General features: G+C 44.3%; 1 protein-coding gene across 12 annotated transcripts in view; it reads left to right on the forward strand.

Moving 5' to 3' along the window:
* MYO9A (myosin IXA) overlaps positions 1-20,258 on the forward strand; it is a 469,743-nt gene that overhangs the window by 93,315 nt on the left and 356,170 nt on the right. For 11 of the 12 annotated variants that reach the window (XM_048865609.2, XM_048865604.2, XM_048865610.2 and 8 more), the window contains one exon: positions 195-1,108. In XM_048865609.2, coding sequence (XP_048721566.1) covers positions 266-1,108 — 843 coding nt within the window. In that variant the 5' untranslated portion in view covers positions 195-265. The remainder of the gene's footprint in view (positions 1-194; positions 1,109-20,258) is intronic. The other variant, XM_075132928.1, reaches the window with a different exon arrangement.

The raw sequence follows: 20,258 nt of genomic DNA on the forward strand, positions 1-20,258 counted from the left end.
ATTTAAAACTGCTTTCTTTCCAAATGTCAAACTTCGGAATAATCAGTTACCTTTTGTAAACTTTTAATATGATTGAGGGTGGCATTTAGCTGTTAGATTGCTTTACCTTTTCATATAGTATGCGTAAATATTTTTAAAATACCTGTTACTAAAAGGAACCCTGAGTCTAAAATATTTCTCTTTGATTTTTGTAGTGTTGATGTCATGACGGCATACTGGACCATTCTAAAGATGCACTGCAGGTACTGATGGGAAGGGGTTCAATATGAATATAAATGATGTTGGAGGAAGACGACGCTTTGAGGACAGCGAGTTTACACTACACGTATACCCTGGGAGCATTGCTGAAGGGACCATCTATTGCCCCATTACTGCCAGAAAAACATCAACAGCTGCTGAGGTAATAGACTCTCTCATTAATAAACTCCAACTAGACAAAACAAAATGTTATGTCCTAGCAGAGGTGAAGGAGTTTGGTGGGGAGGAATGGATTCTCAACCCTACAGACTGCCCTGTCCAGCGCATGATGTTGTGGCCCCGCATGGCCCTCGAGAACCGATTGAGTGGGGAAGACTATCGCTTTCTTCTGAGGGAGAAGAATCTAGATGGGTCTATTCATTATGGAAGTCTCCAGTCCTGGTTACAGGTGACAGAAGAGCGTCGCAGGATGATGGAACGTGGATTCCTTCCTCAGCCACAGCAGAAGGACTACGATGATTTGTGCAGTTTACCAGATTTAAATGAGAAAACACTCCTGGAAAATCTCAGAAACCGCTTTAAGCAGGAAAAAATTTATACCTATGTAGGCAGCATTCTGATAGTCATTAATCCATTCAAATTTCTCCCCATTTACAATCCTAAGTATGTCAAAATGTATGATAATCATCAGCTGGGAAAGCTGGAGCCCCATATTTATGCTGTGGCTGATGTGGCCTACCATGCTATGCTTCAGCGCAGGAAGAACCAGTGCATTGTGATTTCAGGAGAAAGTGGGTCAGGGAAAACACAGAGCACAAACTTTCTGATTCATCACCTCACTGCTCTCAGCCAGAAGGGATTTGTTAGTGGAGTAGAACAGATTATTCTTGGAGCTGGACCAGTGCTTGAGGTAAGATTAAAATGATAGTAGCGATGCTACTATTTTCTGATGTGTAATAAAACAAATAGTCCTGATTTTATATTGCCAGTCTGGGGGTATCTGCTAAATGATAATAGTAAGCAAGACTATAATATTAACAATAATACAATTTAGGTGTGTGTCTTCTTAAAGACCATACAATTTTAACTTCCTTGAAAAAATTCAGTGAACAGTTATTTTATGAATTTATTAATAACATGCTTTTTCACTTTGGCATGCTTTAGCAGTGCTATAAAATAGTGAATTTTATTTTATAAAACACCTTAGAGATCCCAAAATAATTTCTTTGAATTAACAAACTTAACTACTAGAAAATTTAAAAATGGAGTTTACTGCACCTAGTGCATTGGTATTGTTGCTTTCAAAATACTGTCTGTGTTACAGTTAACTTTATTGGGGTTTTTTGATTTAAAAAAAAAAAAGCTAATTTGTACTAAGATTTTGACAAGCTTTAGGTTGGAAACCTTGCTCCTCCTTTCCCATCTGTCAGAAAAAATAACGTATACTAGAAAATCTGCACGTGTAGTCGGTTGCCAGATGAGAATTTGTGTAAAGAAAAAAGTTAGGTGAGCTGGACAAGTAGTTCTTCAGGTGATTGCACATGTCCCCGTTCCACTTCAGGTGTGTGCATGACCATAGATGGAAATTCATCCCTAAGGTCTGGTCTGCACTACAGAGTTAGGTTGACATAAGGTAGTTTACGTTGACCTAACTATGGAAGTGTCTACGCTTAAATTTCACTCCCATTGAAGTAACTGCCTGTGACATTACCCAAGATACAATCTGGACAGCTGAACAACTGTGACCGCTCAATTCTCCAGCTTGGGGTGCCTCTTACACTGCTTTGCAGTGAGAGCTACCACTCCTGGTCTGCTCTCACACAGCCTCCAGCATGTAAATCACTCTCAGCTATATTGTATGAGTGATATAGCCACCCACCCATGAATTACATTGCATGCAGCACCAGCAGTTTCCAGTCCCAGACTTTCCCCTAGAAATGTTCGTCTTGTACTGCCCAGCACCCTCCTGGACAGCACAAGCTCATATAAACTCTGTCATTTCATGAATAGAAAATATGTACAAATCTTGTTACCCCAAATGAAGTTTCCCAAACACTTCAATCCAAACACACATTGGTTTAGATAAAATAATAAAACAAGTTTAACAACTATGGAAAAATAGATTTTAATTAGTTACAAGTAACAAGCCATAAAGGTCAGAATTGGTTACAAAGAAATAAAAGGTAAAACGCAACTAATATCTAACTTAATGAGCTAAATGCATTCTAGGAAAGGTTTCTTTCACCACATACTATAGCAATCTGGATACCTTTCAGCCAGGACCCGTCCCCAAGTTAGGTCTAGAATCTCCAACCGTTTCTTTGACAAAATGTAAATTTCTCGCTCACACATTTTCCTGCCAAAGAATGGCCACTTAACCAGATGATAGTCCATTTGATTTTGTTAACACCTGACTGAGGCATCAGTTTGCCTTTTGTCTCTGAGGAACTGGTTTTTGTGTGCTTTCCTAGACTTGGAGCATGCCTCAGTAAAGTCAGACAATAGAATCTTAACTTTACATACAAAGTTGCCACACACATCTTACCAGGACAGTAATGATCAGCAAATTATGAGTTTTCAAATGATACCTCACAAGGCAAATTTTGTACAAAATACATTATAATTTTGTAAAAAGGGTGAACATGAGGATACAGACTGTCACACTTCCTCAGTACAATGACTTTATAACTCCATCTCTACAAGTGGTGTAGAGTCTAGGTCAATGCAGTCTCAGTGTAGATACTGCATTGCTTACATGAACTTTTACTGGCTTTCAGGAGCGATCCAGCTATGCCCCACACTAACAGTACAATTGATACAAGTGCTCCTGGTGAGGATGCAAACTGCTGACACAAAGAACACAAAGTGTAGATACGCACAAGTGATATAATTACTGTGGCGGCTGTATGCCAACGTAAATTAGGTTGACTTAATTTTGTAGCATACGCATGGCTTAAGCGTTATCCATTGGAGCGTGAGTGCCCTCTCCAGTCTTGTGCTTCTGCACAGTGCTGTCAAGGGAGGAGCCAACCTGGAACCCCTTAGTTCCTTCTTACTCCTGTGATCTGTAGTCAGAGTCTCGGTAGGTCTGGATAGGTTATATCCCCAGGTCATGGATCCCATTTCTCCCTAGGACTTGAATCTTGTGCTGGCAGTGTTCATGAGTTGATTTTCTGAGCCAATAGCTACCTCCCTCACTGCACCTGTTTACAGAAGTAGCATTTTTGGTAGCTATTACATCCATGAAAAGGGTGGAGGAGTAACAGGCATTTGTAGCTGACCATCCTGACATGATTTTTTTCTAAGGACAATCCTTAATATCCACATCCTATATTCCTGTCTAAAGTAGTACTGGAATTCCACCTCAAGAAAGCCATATACTTACTGATATTCATTCTTAAGCCCCATTCTCATAACGATAAGGAGAGACTCTCCATAAATTGGATGTTTGATGGGCTTTGGCCTTTTACTTGGATAGAAGTAGGCAGTTTAGATCATCATCCCAGCTGTGCATTTCAGTTGTCAACGGGCCTTCCATTCTCGATGTAGGGCATTTGTCCTGGATTTTATCCTGCACATGTCTATGCTATGACATTGCCAAGAAACCACCTCTGACTGGGTTATAGCACACGCTAAAGATGTCAAGTAGCTTCTGCATCTTTTTTGGCCCACATGTCTACAACAGACATTTGTAGAGCTGCAGCTTAGTCATTGGTGCATACCTTTTCAACTCATCATGCTATGTTTCAGCATTCCAGAGATGATGCAAAGTCACTGTTCAGGTAGACTTAGAAACCCAACTCCTGTTTGAACTGCTTGAGGATCACTTGAAGTGGAATGGATGTGTGCAGCCACTTGAAGAAAAAAAGGTTACTGATCTGTTCTGTAACTTTTCTTTGAGATGTTTTGCACATGTCCATTCCATGACCCACCCCTCCTTCCCTTCTATATCAGAGGTTGTCCTGTAAGAAGAAACCGAGGAGGGTCCAAGGTGGCTCCACCATTTATACCATTGTGTAGCAGCACGAATGTGCTGCTGTGACAGGTATTGCTCTAGGAAAAATCTCCAATTCTGGTGCGCAGTGCATGCACACACCTGAAGTGGAATGGACATGTGCAACACATCTTGAAGAATTATTGCTACAAGGCATATTAGTAACCGTTTTTCCCCCACAGAAATTGAACTGAGAACATGGAATACAATTGTTCACTTTTTGAAAAGTGTCCTGATGCTTTTTTGTCATATCGAATTTTAAAAACAGCCTTCCTTACAAACTTGAATTTTGTTTGTGTGATAGGAGGATAGGAATTTTGTTTCTGTAAAAACCTTCTGGACCCATGGGGCCTGCATCCGAGTTTTCATAATAAAGGGAAGAGATAACATCTCCCTGGGAGTTGGGAAGCTAGGACTCAGAAGTGTTCCTTCAGGAGCTCAAGAGAAGGCAGGATACTACACCCAAGTTTTCAAATATGTTTGTTTGCTAGGAAGAGTGCTACTTCTGGGTGGAGAAAACTGGCTTCAAGTCCTTGAAAGAGTACTTCAAAATGTATTACTTCTGTTTGCTTTTGTGAACTGTTTTGAATGTGTGTCCAGATTGCTGTTTTTTCTGTCACAGCGTCTTGTACTGCCTCCAATCACAGTGCAAGATTGGCAATAATGAAGTGACTAGTGGATTTCATGGAGTCCTTGTCTCTTCTCCTTTTTCAGATTATAATAAGCTCTGTTTGGAGTAAGGTTTTTCCTTAAGAGGAAAAAATGGGGGTGACTGTTGTTTATTTAGTTCTAGTTTTTTCAAGTTAGGGAGATTTTGTAGTGTTTCCCAAAGGCTATTCTAGATTCCCCCCCCCCCCCTTTGGAAACTTGTTCTGTAGCTGGTCCCTTCATCTCTTCATCTGAGAATGCTTGGTTCCTGGTTGTCATGGGCTTCAGATCAGGTTTTGTGATCTGTCTCTTCCCTGAATAGAGCAACAGTTTTGGCATTTCATAGGAGATATTTACCAGTGTAGCTGGGACCTGTTCTATTAATGACTTCAAGAATTAGGATCAAGGCAACAAGTTGGTAGCAAAGGAGGACTAGGAGTCTGAGGGACTGGAGCACCGGCTTTATGTGCTCATAGCTGCCTAAATAATGGAGGAGAAAAACAGCTGCATTTTCGAGTAGCTGATGTCTTTGCTTTCTGTTCATATTCAGCTTCAGATTCTTAGTATTGGAGTAATCTGGTCTGGAGGTGAAAAATTCATGCATCGCTTTGGACCGGTCTTCCTCTGGGAAGAAGGGGCAAAGTTTCCAACTAACTGGACTTGAAGGAAGACATCTCACTGATGTGGGGGTCTTTATGCAGATGCAACCTTCACAGAAAAATGAATAAGAATAAATAACCAGGAGTTTTCACAAATTGTTATTTATTCTAAAGTGTTTGTTGCTGCTTATGGGAAGGACTGTGGAATTGGGCTCTCCGTGAAGTCCAGTACATATTGTCACATTTACCAAGCTAACTGCACCTTTGGCTCCCTCCTGATCTCTTCAAGTACACCCTGTTCAGCCTCAAGCTGTCATCTCTTTTGGGGTGGAATCACACAATTCTCCCACTCTCAGATCAGGCCCTGGGCTGCCAGGCCCCTGTGTTCAACTGAGAGTAACTTAGTAGGCCTGACTTATCTTGAAGTGTCTGCAGTTCTGTTCCCACTGGGAACAATGTCAGTGGTGACCAGACAAACTTCTTAAAGGAAAGTATGAGCCAAGGCATTTTAAGAGAAACCAGATAATAAAACAATAAACCAGTCTGTATACATGCCTGCCTCTCCCTATGGCTTACCATTCCCTGGGGAAGGCCCAACTTTTTCAGACTCACTCCTTCCAGAATCTGTTTCTATGTGCTGTTCTCCTGGACAGCTTCTGAAAATTGACCATCCCCTTTCCTCCCTTCCGACTTTTAACTGTTTCAAAAACATTTAATCAATTAATTCCCATCCTGACAAAACAGCTGTCACTTCAGGCTGGAGCCTGGAAGTATTCCACTGCCCTGTAATTGGCCTCCAGTGCTCGTTGGGAAGGTTTGTTTATCCATAGCTATTAGTTTTCCCCATAACACCCTTATTAAGCAAGATCAGTTCATTTTTACAGGAAAGTCTTATAACCCAATATGCAATAACTTCACCTCACTGACCAGGTTGCACACAATGTTCATAAAATGATTACATCTCAATATTCTTAGATTATTACAAAGTAGCTCCATGTCAGTCACACGTAGGATTAATTCTGAGAAGTTAGGGTGCCTATTTTTGAAGTTACTGATCTTATATGTTTACTCTCAGTTCCTATTGGACTCTGTAAACTTCACCAGACCTCTGGTGGACTTCATAAAGTTTATCAGATCCTATGTATGCTTTATATTGTCTGTCACACCTTGTAGGACCAAAGCTTCACTTATGGTTCATAGAATCATAGAATATCAGGGTTGGAAGGGACCTCAGGAGGTCATCTAGTCCAACCCTCTGCTCAAAGCAGGACCAATCCCCAATTGTTTAAGCAGTGCAGGAGCAGAGGTTTAGGTGATCCTGAGAGCTTGGATCTCCAAAGGATGATAGAAGAGCGAGACTGTGGGAGAGGTAGCTTCTGGGATAGGTTGTCTCTAAAATTCCATTTTTGCAGCGTGTAGGTGCAATGGAAGAGCACAGCTGCAGAATGCATGAGCATCATGGACTGAAAGTCCACTAATCCAGTGCTCTTAAATCTTGCAGGAGTAGAGTTTCTGGCCCCCACACGATAACTATTTAATCTTTCAAATGTTTATTTTTTCAAATATAACCTTCCCTAAGGGTACATCTACAGTATGAAATTATTTAGAAATTATTCTATTCAAAATTTTGGAAGATATTTTATACATTCGGTCTTCTGTGTCCCCACTAAAGTACGTGAATTCGGCAGATTACGTCCACAGTACCAAGGCTAGCATCGAATGTCGGAGCGATGCACTGTGAGTAGCTTTCCCGCAGTCCCTGCCGCCCATTGAAATTCTGGGTTAAGCTCCCAGTGCATGATGGGGCAAAAACATTCTTGTGGGTGTTTCTGTGTGTGTGTCAGGAAGCTACGGCAGACAGTCGTTTCGCTCCTTTTTGGCGTGCAGATGCCATACTGCTTTCAGCAGATGGTGCACCGGTGCTCTCCTGATACTATGAATCCACTTCTCCAACTCAACTCTGCTCTGCCATTGTGAACTGAGCAGCACAGCTTCCGCTGCCCACTCTGCTCTCCCACTATTGCCATGCTTCCGAGCTTCTCCATGTTGTCTGTCCTGGGCTCCCACCTCCGTGAAAGCCACAGAAGACAACCATTTTCAGCCGTTGTTTGGCTACCATGAACCAAACAGCACAGCTTCCGCTGCTACTCCTACGTTTCGCGCCCTTTTTCCAGGATTACCTGTGCAGGTGCCATAGCCATGGAGCCCGATCAGATCTCTGCTGCCGTTTTGACCATTGTAAATACCTTGCGCGTTATTCAGCAGTATGTGCAGTACCTGCAAAACTGGGTGAGGAAGCGACGACAGCGCGATTACTATACTGATGAGGACATGGACACAGACGGCACGGCATGTGGCGATTGGGAGATCATGGTGCTGTTGGGCCAGGTTCATGCTGTGAAACGCTGATTCTGGGCCTGGGAAACAAGCACAGACTGGTGGGACCGCATAGTGTTGCAGGTATGGGATGATTCCAATTGGCTGAGAAACTTTCGTACATGTAGAGCCACTTTCATGGAACTTTGTGACTTGCTGTCCCCTGCCCTGAAGCGCAAAGACACCAAAATGAGAGCAGCCCTCACAGTTGAGAAGCAAGTGGCCATAGCCCTGTGGAAGCTTGCAGTGCCTGACAGCTACAGGTCAGTCGGGAATCAGTTTGGAGTGGGGAAATCTACTGTGGGGGCTGCTGTGCTGCAAGTAGCCAATGCAATCATTGACCAGCTGCTATCAAGGGTAGTGACTTTGGGAAATGTGCAGACCATTGTGGATGGCTTTAATGCGCTGGGGTTCCCTAACTGCAGCAGGGTGATAGACGGAACACATATCCCTATCTTGGCCCTGAAACACCAGGGCGGCCAGTACATAAACTGCAAGGGGTACTTTTCCATGATGCTGCAAGCACTGGTGGATCACAAGGGACGTTTCACCAATATCAACTTGGGATGGTCGGGAAAGGTGCATGACGCTCGCATCTTCAGGAACTCTGGTCTGTTTGAACAGCTGCAGGAAGGAACTTACTTCTGAGACCAGAAAATTTCTGTTGGGGATGTTGAAATGCCTATAGTTATCCTTGAGGACCCAGCCTACCCCTTAATGCCATGACTCATGAAGCCGTACACAGGCACCCTGGACAGTAGTAAGGAGCAGTTCAACTATAGGCTGAGCAAGTGCAGAATAGTGGTAGAATGTGCGTTTGGACGTTTGAAAGCGCGCTGGCGCAGTTTACTGACTCGGTTAGATCTCAGCACAACCAATATTCCAACTGTAATTGCTGCTTGTTGTGTGCTCCACAATATCTGCAAGAGTAAGGGGGAGACGTTTATGGCGGGTGGGAGGTTGAGGCAACTCGCCTGGTGGCCAGTTTCGCACAGCCAGACAACAGGGCGATTAGAAGAGCGCAGCAGGGCGTGCTGCACATCAGAGAAGCTTTGAAAGCCAGTTTCATGATTGGCCAGGGTATGGTGTGAGAGTTGTTTGCTTCTCTTAGTTACTATCGATCTATCGGAAATAAAGTCACAATTGTTTAAAAACTGTTCTTTATTATTTGTTGCACAAAACATTGAGAGAAATCAGAAGCTAGATGGGGGAGGGGGAGTATTGGGTTAGGGAGGTGGAGGAGGAGGGAAGGGCAAGTCCAGAAACCAAATCAAAATTTAGGATATGCCAGCTTTCTGCTGCTTGTGCAATCCTCTGGGGTTGACTGTGTGGGTCCCTGTAGCCTCCCTTCCACCCCATGTTCTTGGGTGTTTGGGTGAGGAGGCTATGGAACTTGGGGAGGAGGGAGGGCGGTTATTCAGGGGCTGCAGCGGCAGTCTGTGGTATTGCTGCCTTTCCCGCATTAGATCCACCATACAGCGGAGCATGTCAGTTTGCTCCCCCATGAGCTTGACCATAGCATCCTGCTTGCTCTCATCGCGCATGTCCCTCCTCTCTTCGTATTCATGTAACGCTTTACGTGACTCCACAATTGTTTGCCTCCACACATCAACTGGGCCCTATCAGTGTGGGAGGACTGCATGAGCTTGGCAAACATGTCATCCCGAGTTCGTTTTTTCCACCTTCTAATCTGGACCAGCCTCTGGGACGGAGTAGATAGGGGCCGCATTGAAACATTTGCACATGCTGCAGGAGGAGAAAAAGGGAGGGGGTAGTATTTTAAAAGATACATTTTAGAGAACAAAGGGGACACTGTTTCTCAGTGAAAAAGGCAATTCATAGTACACGGCACATATTCTTTCTGTACAAGGTCTCATTTTGCCTCTTATACTGAAGTGCCTGCCACTTTGGTGTGAGTAAGCCATCACATGCGGCCAAGCAACAGAATTCAGCTTGCAGGCAGCCTGGGATGATCGCTTCACACAACATCATTCTCCCCACCCCCCCCACCCAGCCACACACACGCACACCGTGGGGCTCCAATGAGGCTCTGAGCAGGGATGAGCCCTTTAAGCTAAACGCGAACAGCCCAGTGTGGCTAGGTTTCTCCCCACCACGTGGCTCTGATCAAGCTCTTACTCACCAGAAGTGCCTTCTCCAGGGTCATGGTCTAGGAGCATGCTTTGGGAGTAGGGGGAGGCTATTGGCTCCAGCGTTAATAGTTCCTGGCTGGGGGGGAAACAGATTCCCCACTTGCCGCCTGTGCACTGTCCTCCTCTTCCTCCTCCTCCAAAAACTCCTCCTCCATGCTCCGTGATACTCCCCCCTTGCAGGTATCCACGAACAGTGGTGGGGTAGTGGTGTTGTCACCCCCCATAATTGCATGCAGCTCACAGTAGAAGTGGCATGTATGGGGCTTGTGACCCAGAGTGCCTGTTCGCCTCCCTGGCTTTTTGGTATGCTTGCCTGAGCTCCTTGATTTTTGTACGACACTGTTCTGTGTCCCTGGAGTAGCCTCTTTCTGTCATGGCCCTGGAGACTTTAGCGGACGTATTTGCGTTCCTTTTTTTTTTTTTTTGGAACATAGTTCTGCCATAACAGATTGGTCTCCCCAACATGCAATGAGATCCAGTACCTCTCGTTCGGACCATGCTGGAGCTCGTCTGTGAATCCGGGACTGCGTGGTCTCTTGAGATGGTGGACTCTGCATGGTCGGCTGTGCTGATGGTGACCAAACAGGAAATTCAAAAGTTCCCTGGGCTTTTACTGCCTACCTGGCTAGTGCATTGGAGTTCAGAGTGTTGTCCAGAGTGGTCACAAGGGAGCATTCTGCGATAGCTCCCGGAGGCCAGTATCGTTGAATTGCATCCACAGTACCTGTAACCCGGAACTGCGATCTCGATTTTAGTGCTACTCGCTGAGGTGGAGTACAGAAATTGGAGTAAAGAGCCCTTTAAATAAAAAAACTGGTTTGGTCTTGTGGACGGAACTAGTTTTATTTCGAGGTAACTCAGCTAATTCTGAAATAACTGCGTACTGTAGACGAGGCCTTAGAATTTCCTGGTTTTAAGAGTTGGCTGTTTTTAAGCTATTTTAATTCTAGCTTAATCACATTTTGTGTGTGGGGTATAAATGTTTGAATCCCCCTCCCAAGTGTGTGTCTGCGTGCATGTGTGCACACTCTCTCTCTCTAATATAAAACCTATCAAAATACGTACAACAGAACCAAGATGCAAACCGTGTCCATATTACCCAGCATAAAACATATACAAGGATTTACAAAGCCCACACAAGCACATGCTAGCCATATTTTTAAAAAATATAGAGAAATACTTTCCAACATATTCCAGACCCTTAAATTGTGCACACAGAGTATAAATAATGGATCTCTGAATCTCAATTGCTGCTTTTCCTTATCCCTTTGCTCTTTCTGCTGATAAATAAGTGGTTTATATTACTGTATAAGCAGGGAACACACAAACCATTTTAGTGTTGCTGTGATCTAGAGGCTCTTTATTTACAGGGGTTATGGTGGTATCTCAGGATCTAGCTTCTCAGACCTATCCTCTTTGCTGTTAGTGTCTCCATAAATAAACTATTTAAGGAAATTATTACTGTAGAAACTGAAGAATTTGTCATCTGTTTTCATGCTGCTTCACTCTAGGGTCTCTTCCATGTGTTGGGATTAAAAATAGAGTTGCCAGGTGTCCGGTTTTCGACCAGAATACCCAGTCGAAAAGGGACCCTGGCGGTTCCAGTCTGCACCGCTGACCAGGCTGTTAAAAGTCCGGTTGGTGCGAGGTTGGCAGGCTCCCCTCACGGCTTCTGGGAAGTGGTTGGCATGTCCCTTTGGCTCCTATGCGTAGGGGCGGCCACAGGGGCTTTGCTTGCTACCCCTTCCCCGAGCGCTGGCTCTGCAGCTTCCATTGGCTGGGAGCAGGGCCTGCGGGCAGGGGCAGTGCACAAAGCCTCCTGGCTGTCCCTTCCCCTAGGAGCTTGAGGGGCATGCTGGCTGCTTTCTGGGAGCTCCCTGAGGTAAGCACCACATGGAGCCTGCATCCCTCACCCCTTCCTGGACCCCGACCCCCTGCCCCAGCCCTGAGCTCCTTCCCCTACCCAAACTCCCTCTTGCAGCCCGCACCTCCTCCCACGCCCCAACCCCCTGCCCCATCCCGGAGCCCCCACCCACACTCTGAACCCCTCAGCCCCTGCCCAGAGCTCCCTCCTGCATCCCAGCCCTACCCCAGAGCCTGCACCCCCAGCTGGAGCACTTACCCCATTCTGCACCCTGAATCCCTCATTTTTGGCCCCAACCTGGAGCCCACACCCCCAGCCCAGTGTCCATACTTGCCCACACCTCAACCCCCTGCCTCAGCCTGGAGCCCCCTGCTGCACCCCAAACCCCTTGGAGCCCCTACCCCTCATCCCCAACCCTACCCCAGAGCCTGCACCCCCAGCCAGAGCACGCACCCACTCCCGTACCCCTGCCCCACCCTAGAGCTCCCTCCTGCACCCTGAACCCCTCATTTCTGGCCCCTACCCCTTTCCTCAGCCCGGAGCCCCCTCCCACACTCCAAACCCCTTGGCCCCACCCCCCAGCCTGTAACCCCGTCCTGCAGTCCAAACCCCTCATCCCACACTCTGCACCCCCAGCCGGAGCCCTTACCCCCTCTCTCACTCCAACCCCCTGCTCCAGCCCAGATCTCCCTCCCACATCCTGAACCGCTCATTTCTGGCTGCACCCCCAGCCGGAGCCTGCACCTCAACCTAGAGCCCCAGCCTAGAGAAGATGTGCAAGTGAGGGTGGGGGAGAGTGCGCGACGGAGGGAGGGGGAATGGAGTGAGCAGGGGCGGGGCCTCAGAGAAGGGGTGGGGCGGGGCCTTGGGGCAGCAGGCACGCGCAAGGGTGTTCAGTTTTCTGCAGTTAGAAAGTTGGCAATCCTAAAAGTACAGGGGAGAGGGCATGGTGCTCTGTCCAATCTCACCTCACTGGATTTGCTGGTCTCTCAAACTATTTCATGTCAGGCATTGTGAATTTCACAGAATCATGTACTCCCCTGCCCCCACCAGCAGCAGCTTTTGGCAGGAGTGTGTATTCCATGTTTTGGCAGCCCTGTGGCTGTGCATGCACTTTTCTAACTGCCTTTAGATCTCTCTCCCATAGTGTAGTTACTCCAGAATTTCTTCTGGCCACCAATCCAATTCATAATCACAAAAACAAACCATGCTAAATTTAAGCTGTTTCTCTCATTCATTCTTAGAATTTGTGGGACAAGATCATCAGCTGGAGTTAATTTATTGTAGTTGGAGTTAAACTGATATCCATTTAGGATCTGATCTTTGTTTGTTTCCCTGTATTTTTACCAGTTTACATTTTTGCTATTTTTACTTATTTGGCCTAGTCTTTCTCATTCATTTTTCTGTGAAGCTTGCTTCCTCACTTATGCATTTCTCTCCCCTATTCCTTCTTTTGTTCCCATCTTTCCCTCTTATCCTTTACTGCTAAACACCCGTGTCCTGAATTATGATCACGCTCCCCTTCACCAAAAGGCAAGGGATGGAGGGTTTGCTGGTCACAACTTGCTTTGGAGTTCAACCTTGTCCCTTTAGTCAGCCATAGGAGATACTAGACTGTGATGTATTTCTTTTGTTTCAACCTTTGCATTAGGGGAATGTTGCTGGATTTGCTCCACACTAGACTACTAGGACACCCATTCTTTCTGTATTTATATCTTCCTTTCCATCCTCTCACCTCTCTGCAAAGTCCTTCAAATAGCAGAGAAAAATTGAGCTATCTGTTTGCAAGTGATGCATTCGCAATGATGCCAGCATGGGTCGAGTGAAAGTGCAGAATACTAAGATTTTATGCAGTTTCATAAGACTCCTGTGCAGGGACGGCTCCAGGCACCTGCGAAGGAAGCAGGTGCCTGGGGCGGCCAATAGAAAGGGGCAGCACGTCTGGGTCTTCGGTGGCAAGTCCTTCATTCCCTCTCTTCCTTTTCCACGGCACTTCGGCGGCGGCTCAATCAGGTTTTTCTTTTTTTTCTTCTTCGCTGCTTGGGGCGGCAAAAAAGCTGGAGCCGGCCCTGCTCCTGAGACACCTTTATAATGCACTTTGCGCAACAGCACACAGCAACCATCTCCATGAGATTCCCCCTCAGGGATAAGTCTGCTGCTAACCTCACAGTCCACCCACCTTATCTTGGAGGGAAGTTTTGATGCAAATATCCAAGGGACTGGTACTCTTCTCCCAAAGTCCACAAGAAGGCAGAAAATATAGCTGGTAGGAGGCTCGGGCATCAGCAGGATTGGGGAGAAGAACCTCCATAGCCTTCCTACTAATCCCTAGGTCCCATGTAGGGAATTGGAGTGAGTGAAGAACCCTTCCTTGCTTCCCCTGTTGTCTCCTACTGCTTTCTGGGCCTCATGTAAGTTTTCCTGGTAAGTAAGGGTTCCCTTTCTTCACCCCCAACACCTTTCTCTCCCCGCTAGCCTTAGAAGGCTCCTCAGCTCCCTGACATCCATCAGCCTCTACCCCTTGTGAGCCTTAGGCTTGTCAGAGCCTCGCAAACTCCAGCCACTTCAAGCTTTAGGAAGCTCAACGTAGTGCCCCTTGTGAACCTTACAAGGTTTGTGGCATTCCCCAGTCCCATGCGTTTTAAAGTCCATCTTAGCTTCCCCTAACTTAAATAGTGTTATGGGTTAGGTAAACCTCATCAAAACTGGTGGGTTTAACAGCTGCCCTTTATTGATAAAAGGAAGAAACAAGCTTCTTTATGAAACCAAATAGTTGAAACAAAGGTGCATGTGGGCAGAGGGGTTTGGCTGGATATTGTTTTGTGAGGGCGAGTGTGTGAGTGTTTGTCTGTTTCTTTCTCTCCATGAAAGAAGTGAGAGAGAGCAGAAAGCTAAGGGCACAGCCTGAATAAGAATTGGGAATGTAGCCCTGAGAATAGCCTGAAGAGAACTTTTGAGGCTGAGGGCTGGCTGAAAGAGGCTTGGAACTGTGAGCAATTAGACAATCTTCTCTTTGATGTTCCAAAACTGGCTCCTGGAACTCTAAAGAGCCAAAAAAGGGTTATTTGTCTCGGAAATGCCTAAGTGTTGGGAAGTGGGGCAGCCATTAAACTTATAAGGGGCACTGGGAGTTCTCCATTCTGTAAGATTTCAGTAAGTCTCCCTGATATTTCTCCAGCCGTCTTTTCTCTCTCTCTCCTTCTGTCTAGATATCTTATGATTTGCAGGAACCAGAGTTCCTTCCTGTGGAGCTCACCAGGTCCACAGGGTGGGGAGAAACTTTACAATTTGGATGTGGAATTCTCAATTTCCCAATTTTTCATTATTTATTCCTTTAGAGATTGAGTTGGCTGACATATCCTGGTATTTTTCACGTACACCAGCATAGGGACATTGTCATGCTGTACACAGCTGTAAAAGTCATGTCCACTTTACTCAATCTGCTATATAGACTTATGCTTGGAAGGATTAGATTTTTATCAGTAAATGTTGATTTCATTGTATACACACAAACTGATGAAAAATATTTACATGGATAATCAAAATTTACAGATAGGCAAAGTAAGAAAAATGCTGCTTGAACTTATTAGAGTTTAAGGATATTTATTTTGTATGTTTTGTCATGTGATATTGACAATTTGGGTTTTAAAGCTTATAAAGCTGTAACTTTGAGTCTCAACATCTACTGTCATAATTATTGCCTGACTTCCCTGTAGTTTTACGCACCTGTAAAACTATAAATAGATACAAATAAAAAAGCTTAAAAATAAACATTGATAACTGTCAAAATTATATAAAAAGATTCTACAAAGACAATATAGAGGAACGGGATATGAGAAACTTTTTCATTCTTTGTAACAGAGGCAAATGTGAGTACATGTATTAGACTTCATTATGTTGATGCTAAATTGTTTCCTTTTATTTATTCCTGTTTGTATCTCACTATATTGCTGTCTCTCAGCAAGTAACCAATACCTCTTTTTAAAAAGGAAAAACAGTGATTTTCTACTTTAAGAGTTGTCCCAAATCTCCCCACAAAGATACTATGTGTGCATATATTTGGAGGAGCGCCCCCAAGCTGCCCCCCAGACAAGAGGATTTGGAGGGCTCATATGTGTGGAATTCTTAAGGGTTTGCTTCAGGTCTTCTGACTCTCCATAATGTCCTCCATGTCCTGGCCTTGTTAGGAAGCCCTGTAATGGCAGCAGTCCATTTTCAGACAGCCAGTCTATGATGTTTACTTACTAAAACATAAACTTTGAATCCAGATAAATGTAAAATACAGGCAGAAAGTTTCAGTGGTGGTAGCTGATGGAGGCTGCTGTTCCTGCCAGTCAGAGCTGATATGAAGACCTAAATTTGCATACTGATGTACAAAAAATTAGTCACCATGGTTCTTGTCGCAGTTCAGGACAAATGCACTTGTACCTCCTCTCAGTGGTCCAGCAAGGGTACCCACTCTCAGGGACCTCATCCAGTTCCTTAGCCATGGCCTTTTTTGAATGGAGACCCATGTCTCTCTCCCTTCTGAACAGGGTACAGTAGAACCTCAGGTTTCAGAGTGGCAGCCGTGTTAGTCTGTATCAGCAAAAAGAACGAGGAGTACTAGTGGCACCTTAGAGACTAACAAATTTATTTGAGCCTAAGCTTTAGTGGGCTAAAACCCACTTCATCGGATGCATGCAGTGGAAAATACAGTAGGTAGGTAGATAGATAAATAGATATACACACACACACAAAGAACCTCCGTTCCAAACACCTTGGGAATGGAGGTTGTTCATAGGTCTGAACTGTTTTTACTCTGAACAAAGCGTAATGGTGGTTCTTACAACTGAACATTGGCTTAATACAACTTTTAAGCTTTACTATACAGCTTTTAACAATCTTCATTTAATTGAAACAAGCACAGAAACATCTTTCCTTACCTTGTCATATCTTTTTTTAAACCTCCCCTTTGTTTTTTAGTATCATAGAATCATAGAATATCAGGGTTGGAAGGGACCCCAGAAGGTCATCTAGTCCAACCCCCTGCTCAAAGCAGGACCAATTCCCAGTTAAATCATCCCAGCCAGGGCTCTGTCAAGCCTGACCTTAAAAACCTCTAAGGAAGGAGATTCTACCACCTCCCTAGGTAACGCATTCCAGTGTTTCACCACCCTCTTAGTGAAAAAGTTTTTCCTAATATCCAATCTAAACCTCCCCCACTGCAACTTGAGACCATTACTCCTCGTTCTGTCATCTGCTACAATTGAGAACAGTCTAGAGCCATCCTCTTTGGAACCCCCTTTCAGGTAGTTGAAAGCAGCTATCAAATCCCCCCTCATTCTTCTCTTCTGCAGGCTAAACAATCCCAGCTCCCTCAGCCTCTCCTCATAACTCATGTGTTCCAGTCCCCTAATCATTTTTGTTGCCCTTCGCTGGACTCTCTCCAATTTATCCACATCCTTCTTGAAGTGTGGGGCCCAAAACTGGACACAGTACTCCAGATGAGGCCTCACCAATGTCGAATAGAGGGGAACGATCACGTCCCTCGATCTGCTCGCTATGCCCCTACTTTATACATCCCAAAATGCCATTGGCCTTCTTGGCAACAAGGGCACACTGCTGACTCAAAGTTTATATTTAACACAGTACTGTACTATGTTTACTTCTTTTTTTTTTTTTTTTTTTTGTCTGCTGCTGCTGCCTGATTGTGTACTTCCGGTTCCAAAAGAGATGTGCGGTTGACTGATCAGTTTGTAACTCTGGTGTTCGTAACTCTGAGGTTCTGTTGTGTTTCCAGGCTGCACAGTTCTCTGCATTCACTGTATTATTCCCAGCAGACTGCCAGGATGGATAAAAATCAACGATTTAAAAAATAAATAAATAAATTGGATTTTTTTAATTTAAATAGCATTTTTTTGGTAAAATGCTTTTTGAGGGAAAAAACCTATCTAAAGATAGTTTTAATTAAGATACATTATAGCTCAAAGATATCTCATCATGGAACAGGGATTATAAATTCTAATTCTATAGTATGAGACAAATGTATTCATGTTCTGTTTTAGAAATGAATTCCAATAGTTCATGGATTAGGGACCCAGTCTCATGGGGTTCCAGGGGCTTCTGTATAGATTATTTAGGTTAATCTTTCTATCTACCCAATGGGACTCAGTGCTCAGTCTAGACGATACCATCAGAGGTGCTTAGTTTTGCAGTTCTCAAACCGTGGATTTGTGTCTCCAGAGATAACATGCTTGTTAACAGCAATTTTTTTAAAAATAAATATATAGAAGTGATAAATAACAGACCTCAACCCTTTTGTCTCTCTGCACATTTGTATACACAGAGTCAATCCCTTACCTCTCTCTACAAGTGAAAAGTTTCAAAAAGTTCAATGAATAGAAGATTGTTGGGGGTGCAATAGATCTGGACAAGAAGAAGAAATCTGGAGATAAATGTGAGAAGGGTGGGACAGGCATTAGAAACGAAAGTGAAACGGTTTGAGCAGCATATTCCAAAGTCTTGAGGTCTTTCTGAGTGTAACCTTCATTGATTTGAGATCTACCATACCATTCTCTTACTAAAAGGGGAAACCAATAATGGCAGCAGGCTGTAAAAGAGACCCAGTTGGGGAATAAGAACCATTCAAGAAATATACGTTTGCTGACGATGTTTTAAAGAAAGTGACACCAGTGAACTGGTGGAAGTCACTTAAGCACTTGGATTCAGAGACTGTTGAAGTGATGATCTCACTTTTAACAACAGTAGCTTCTTCTGCCGGCGTAGAAAGAATATTTTCTTCCTTTGGACTAATTTATCCCAAACTGAGAAATTGTCTGGGACCTGAAAAAGCAGGAAAGCTTGTTTTTCTTTTCCAGATTATGAACAAACAGGAAAATGACAATGAAGACGACTGAGTTAGCTGCAGAAGCCAATATTTTAAGTTTCTCATTTTGACCTGGCTGACTTAGTCAATTTAATTTTTTTAAAATATTTCATTTAACTACTTTAGTTAAAACAATTTTAACAAAAACAAACCTGATTTTAAAAAACTTGAATATTTAACTAAATTCAAATTTCATATGCTTGTTTTGTTAAATTATTATATACTTGCTGTTGAAGAAAATCCAGAATACAGAACGTTGTTGTTTAAACTAAAACAATTTAAATGTCTGTCTGGTGATGTTCTCCTCCTAATACAGCATGGCAAGAAAATCCTCCAAATATTAATGATTAACCTGTTGAATTGGAGATAGTTCACCTCCCCATGACTTCATAAATATCTGCTTCAATTACCTTTGGTAAATGAAATGACCAAACAATCATTCATTTTGTGATATAGCTGTAAAACTAATCTGAAAAATTTTCAAAATAAATCACTTAAAAATGTATAGTGTGTACCTTCTAAAAATGAAACCTACATCTATCTCTGAGTTGTGAAGAATATGTATTAAGGTTATAACAACCAACAAAAATGCACTTTTATGTAGAAATCCATGATTAAATCAAGTCTTCCTGACTAGTGATTTCAACATTTTATAGTAGCTGAGATACTTCACTATTTCCCAATTGACACCAGGGTATGTCTACACTACGGAATAAGGTTGAATTTATAGAAGTCGGTTTTTTAGAAATCGGTTTTATATATTCGAGTGTGTGTGTCCCCACAGAAAATGCTCTAAGTGCATTAAGTGCATTAACTCGGTGGAGCGCTTCCACAGTACCGAGGCTAGAGTCGACTTCCGGAGCGTTGCACTGTGGGTAGCTATCCCACAGTTCCCGCAGTCTCCGCTGCCCATTGGAATTCTGGGTTGAGATCCCAATGCCTGATGGGGCTAAAACATTGTCGCGGGTGGTTCTGGGTACATATCGTCAGGCCCCCGTTCCCTCCCTCCCTCCGTGAAAGCAAGGGCAGACAATCGTTTCGCGCCTTTTTTCCTGAGTTACCTGTGCAGACGCCATACCACGGCAAGCATGGAGCCCGCTCAGGTAACCGTCACCCTATGTCTCCTGGGTGCTGGCAGACGCGGTACGGCTTTGCTGCACAGTAGCAGCAACCCATTGCCTTCTGGCAGCAGGCGGTGCAATACGATTGGTAGTCGTCCTCGTCGTGTCCGAGGTGCTCCTGGCCACGTCGGCTGGGAGCGCCTGGGCAGACATGGGCGCAGGGACTAAATTTGGAGTGACTTGACCAGGGTCATTCTCTTTAGTCCTGCAGTCAGTCCTATTGAACCGTCTTATGGTGAGCGGGCAGGCGATACGGACTGCTAGCAGTCGTACTGTACCATCTTCTGCCAGGCAGGCAAGAGATGAGGATTGCTAGTAGTCGTATTGTACCATCTTCTGCCAGGCAGGCAAGAGATGAGGATGGCATGCAGTCCTTCTGCACCGTCTGCTGCCAGCCAAAGATGTAAAAGATAGATGGAGTGGATCAAAACAAGAAA

The sequence above is a fragment of the Caretta caretta genome, chromosome 10, assembly GCF_965140235.1.
Source record: "Caretta caretta isolate rCarCar2 chromosome 10, rCarCar1.hap1, whole genome shotgun sequence".
NCBI classification, from domain to species: domain Eukaryota; kingdom Metazoa; phylum Chordata; order Testudines; family Cheloniidae; genus Caretta; species Caretta caretta.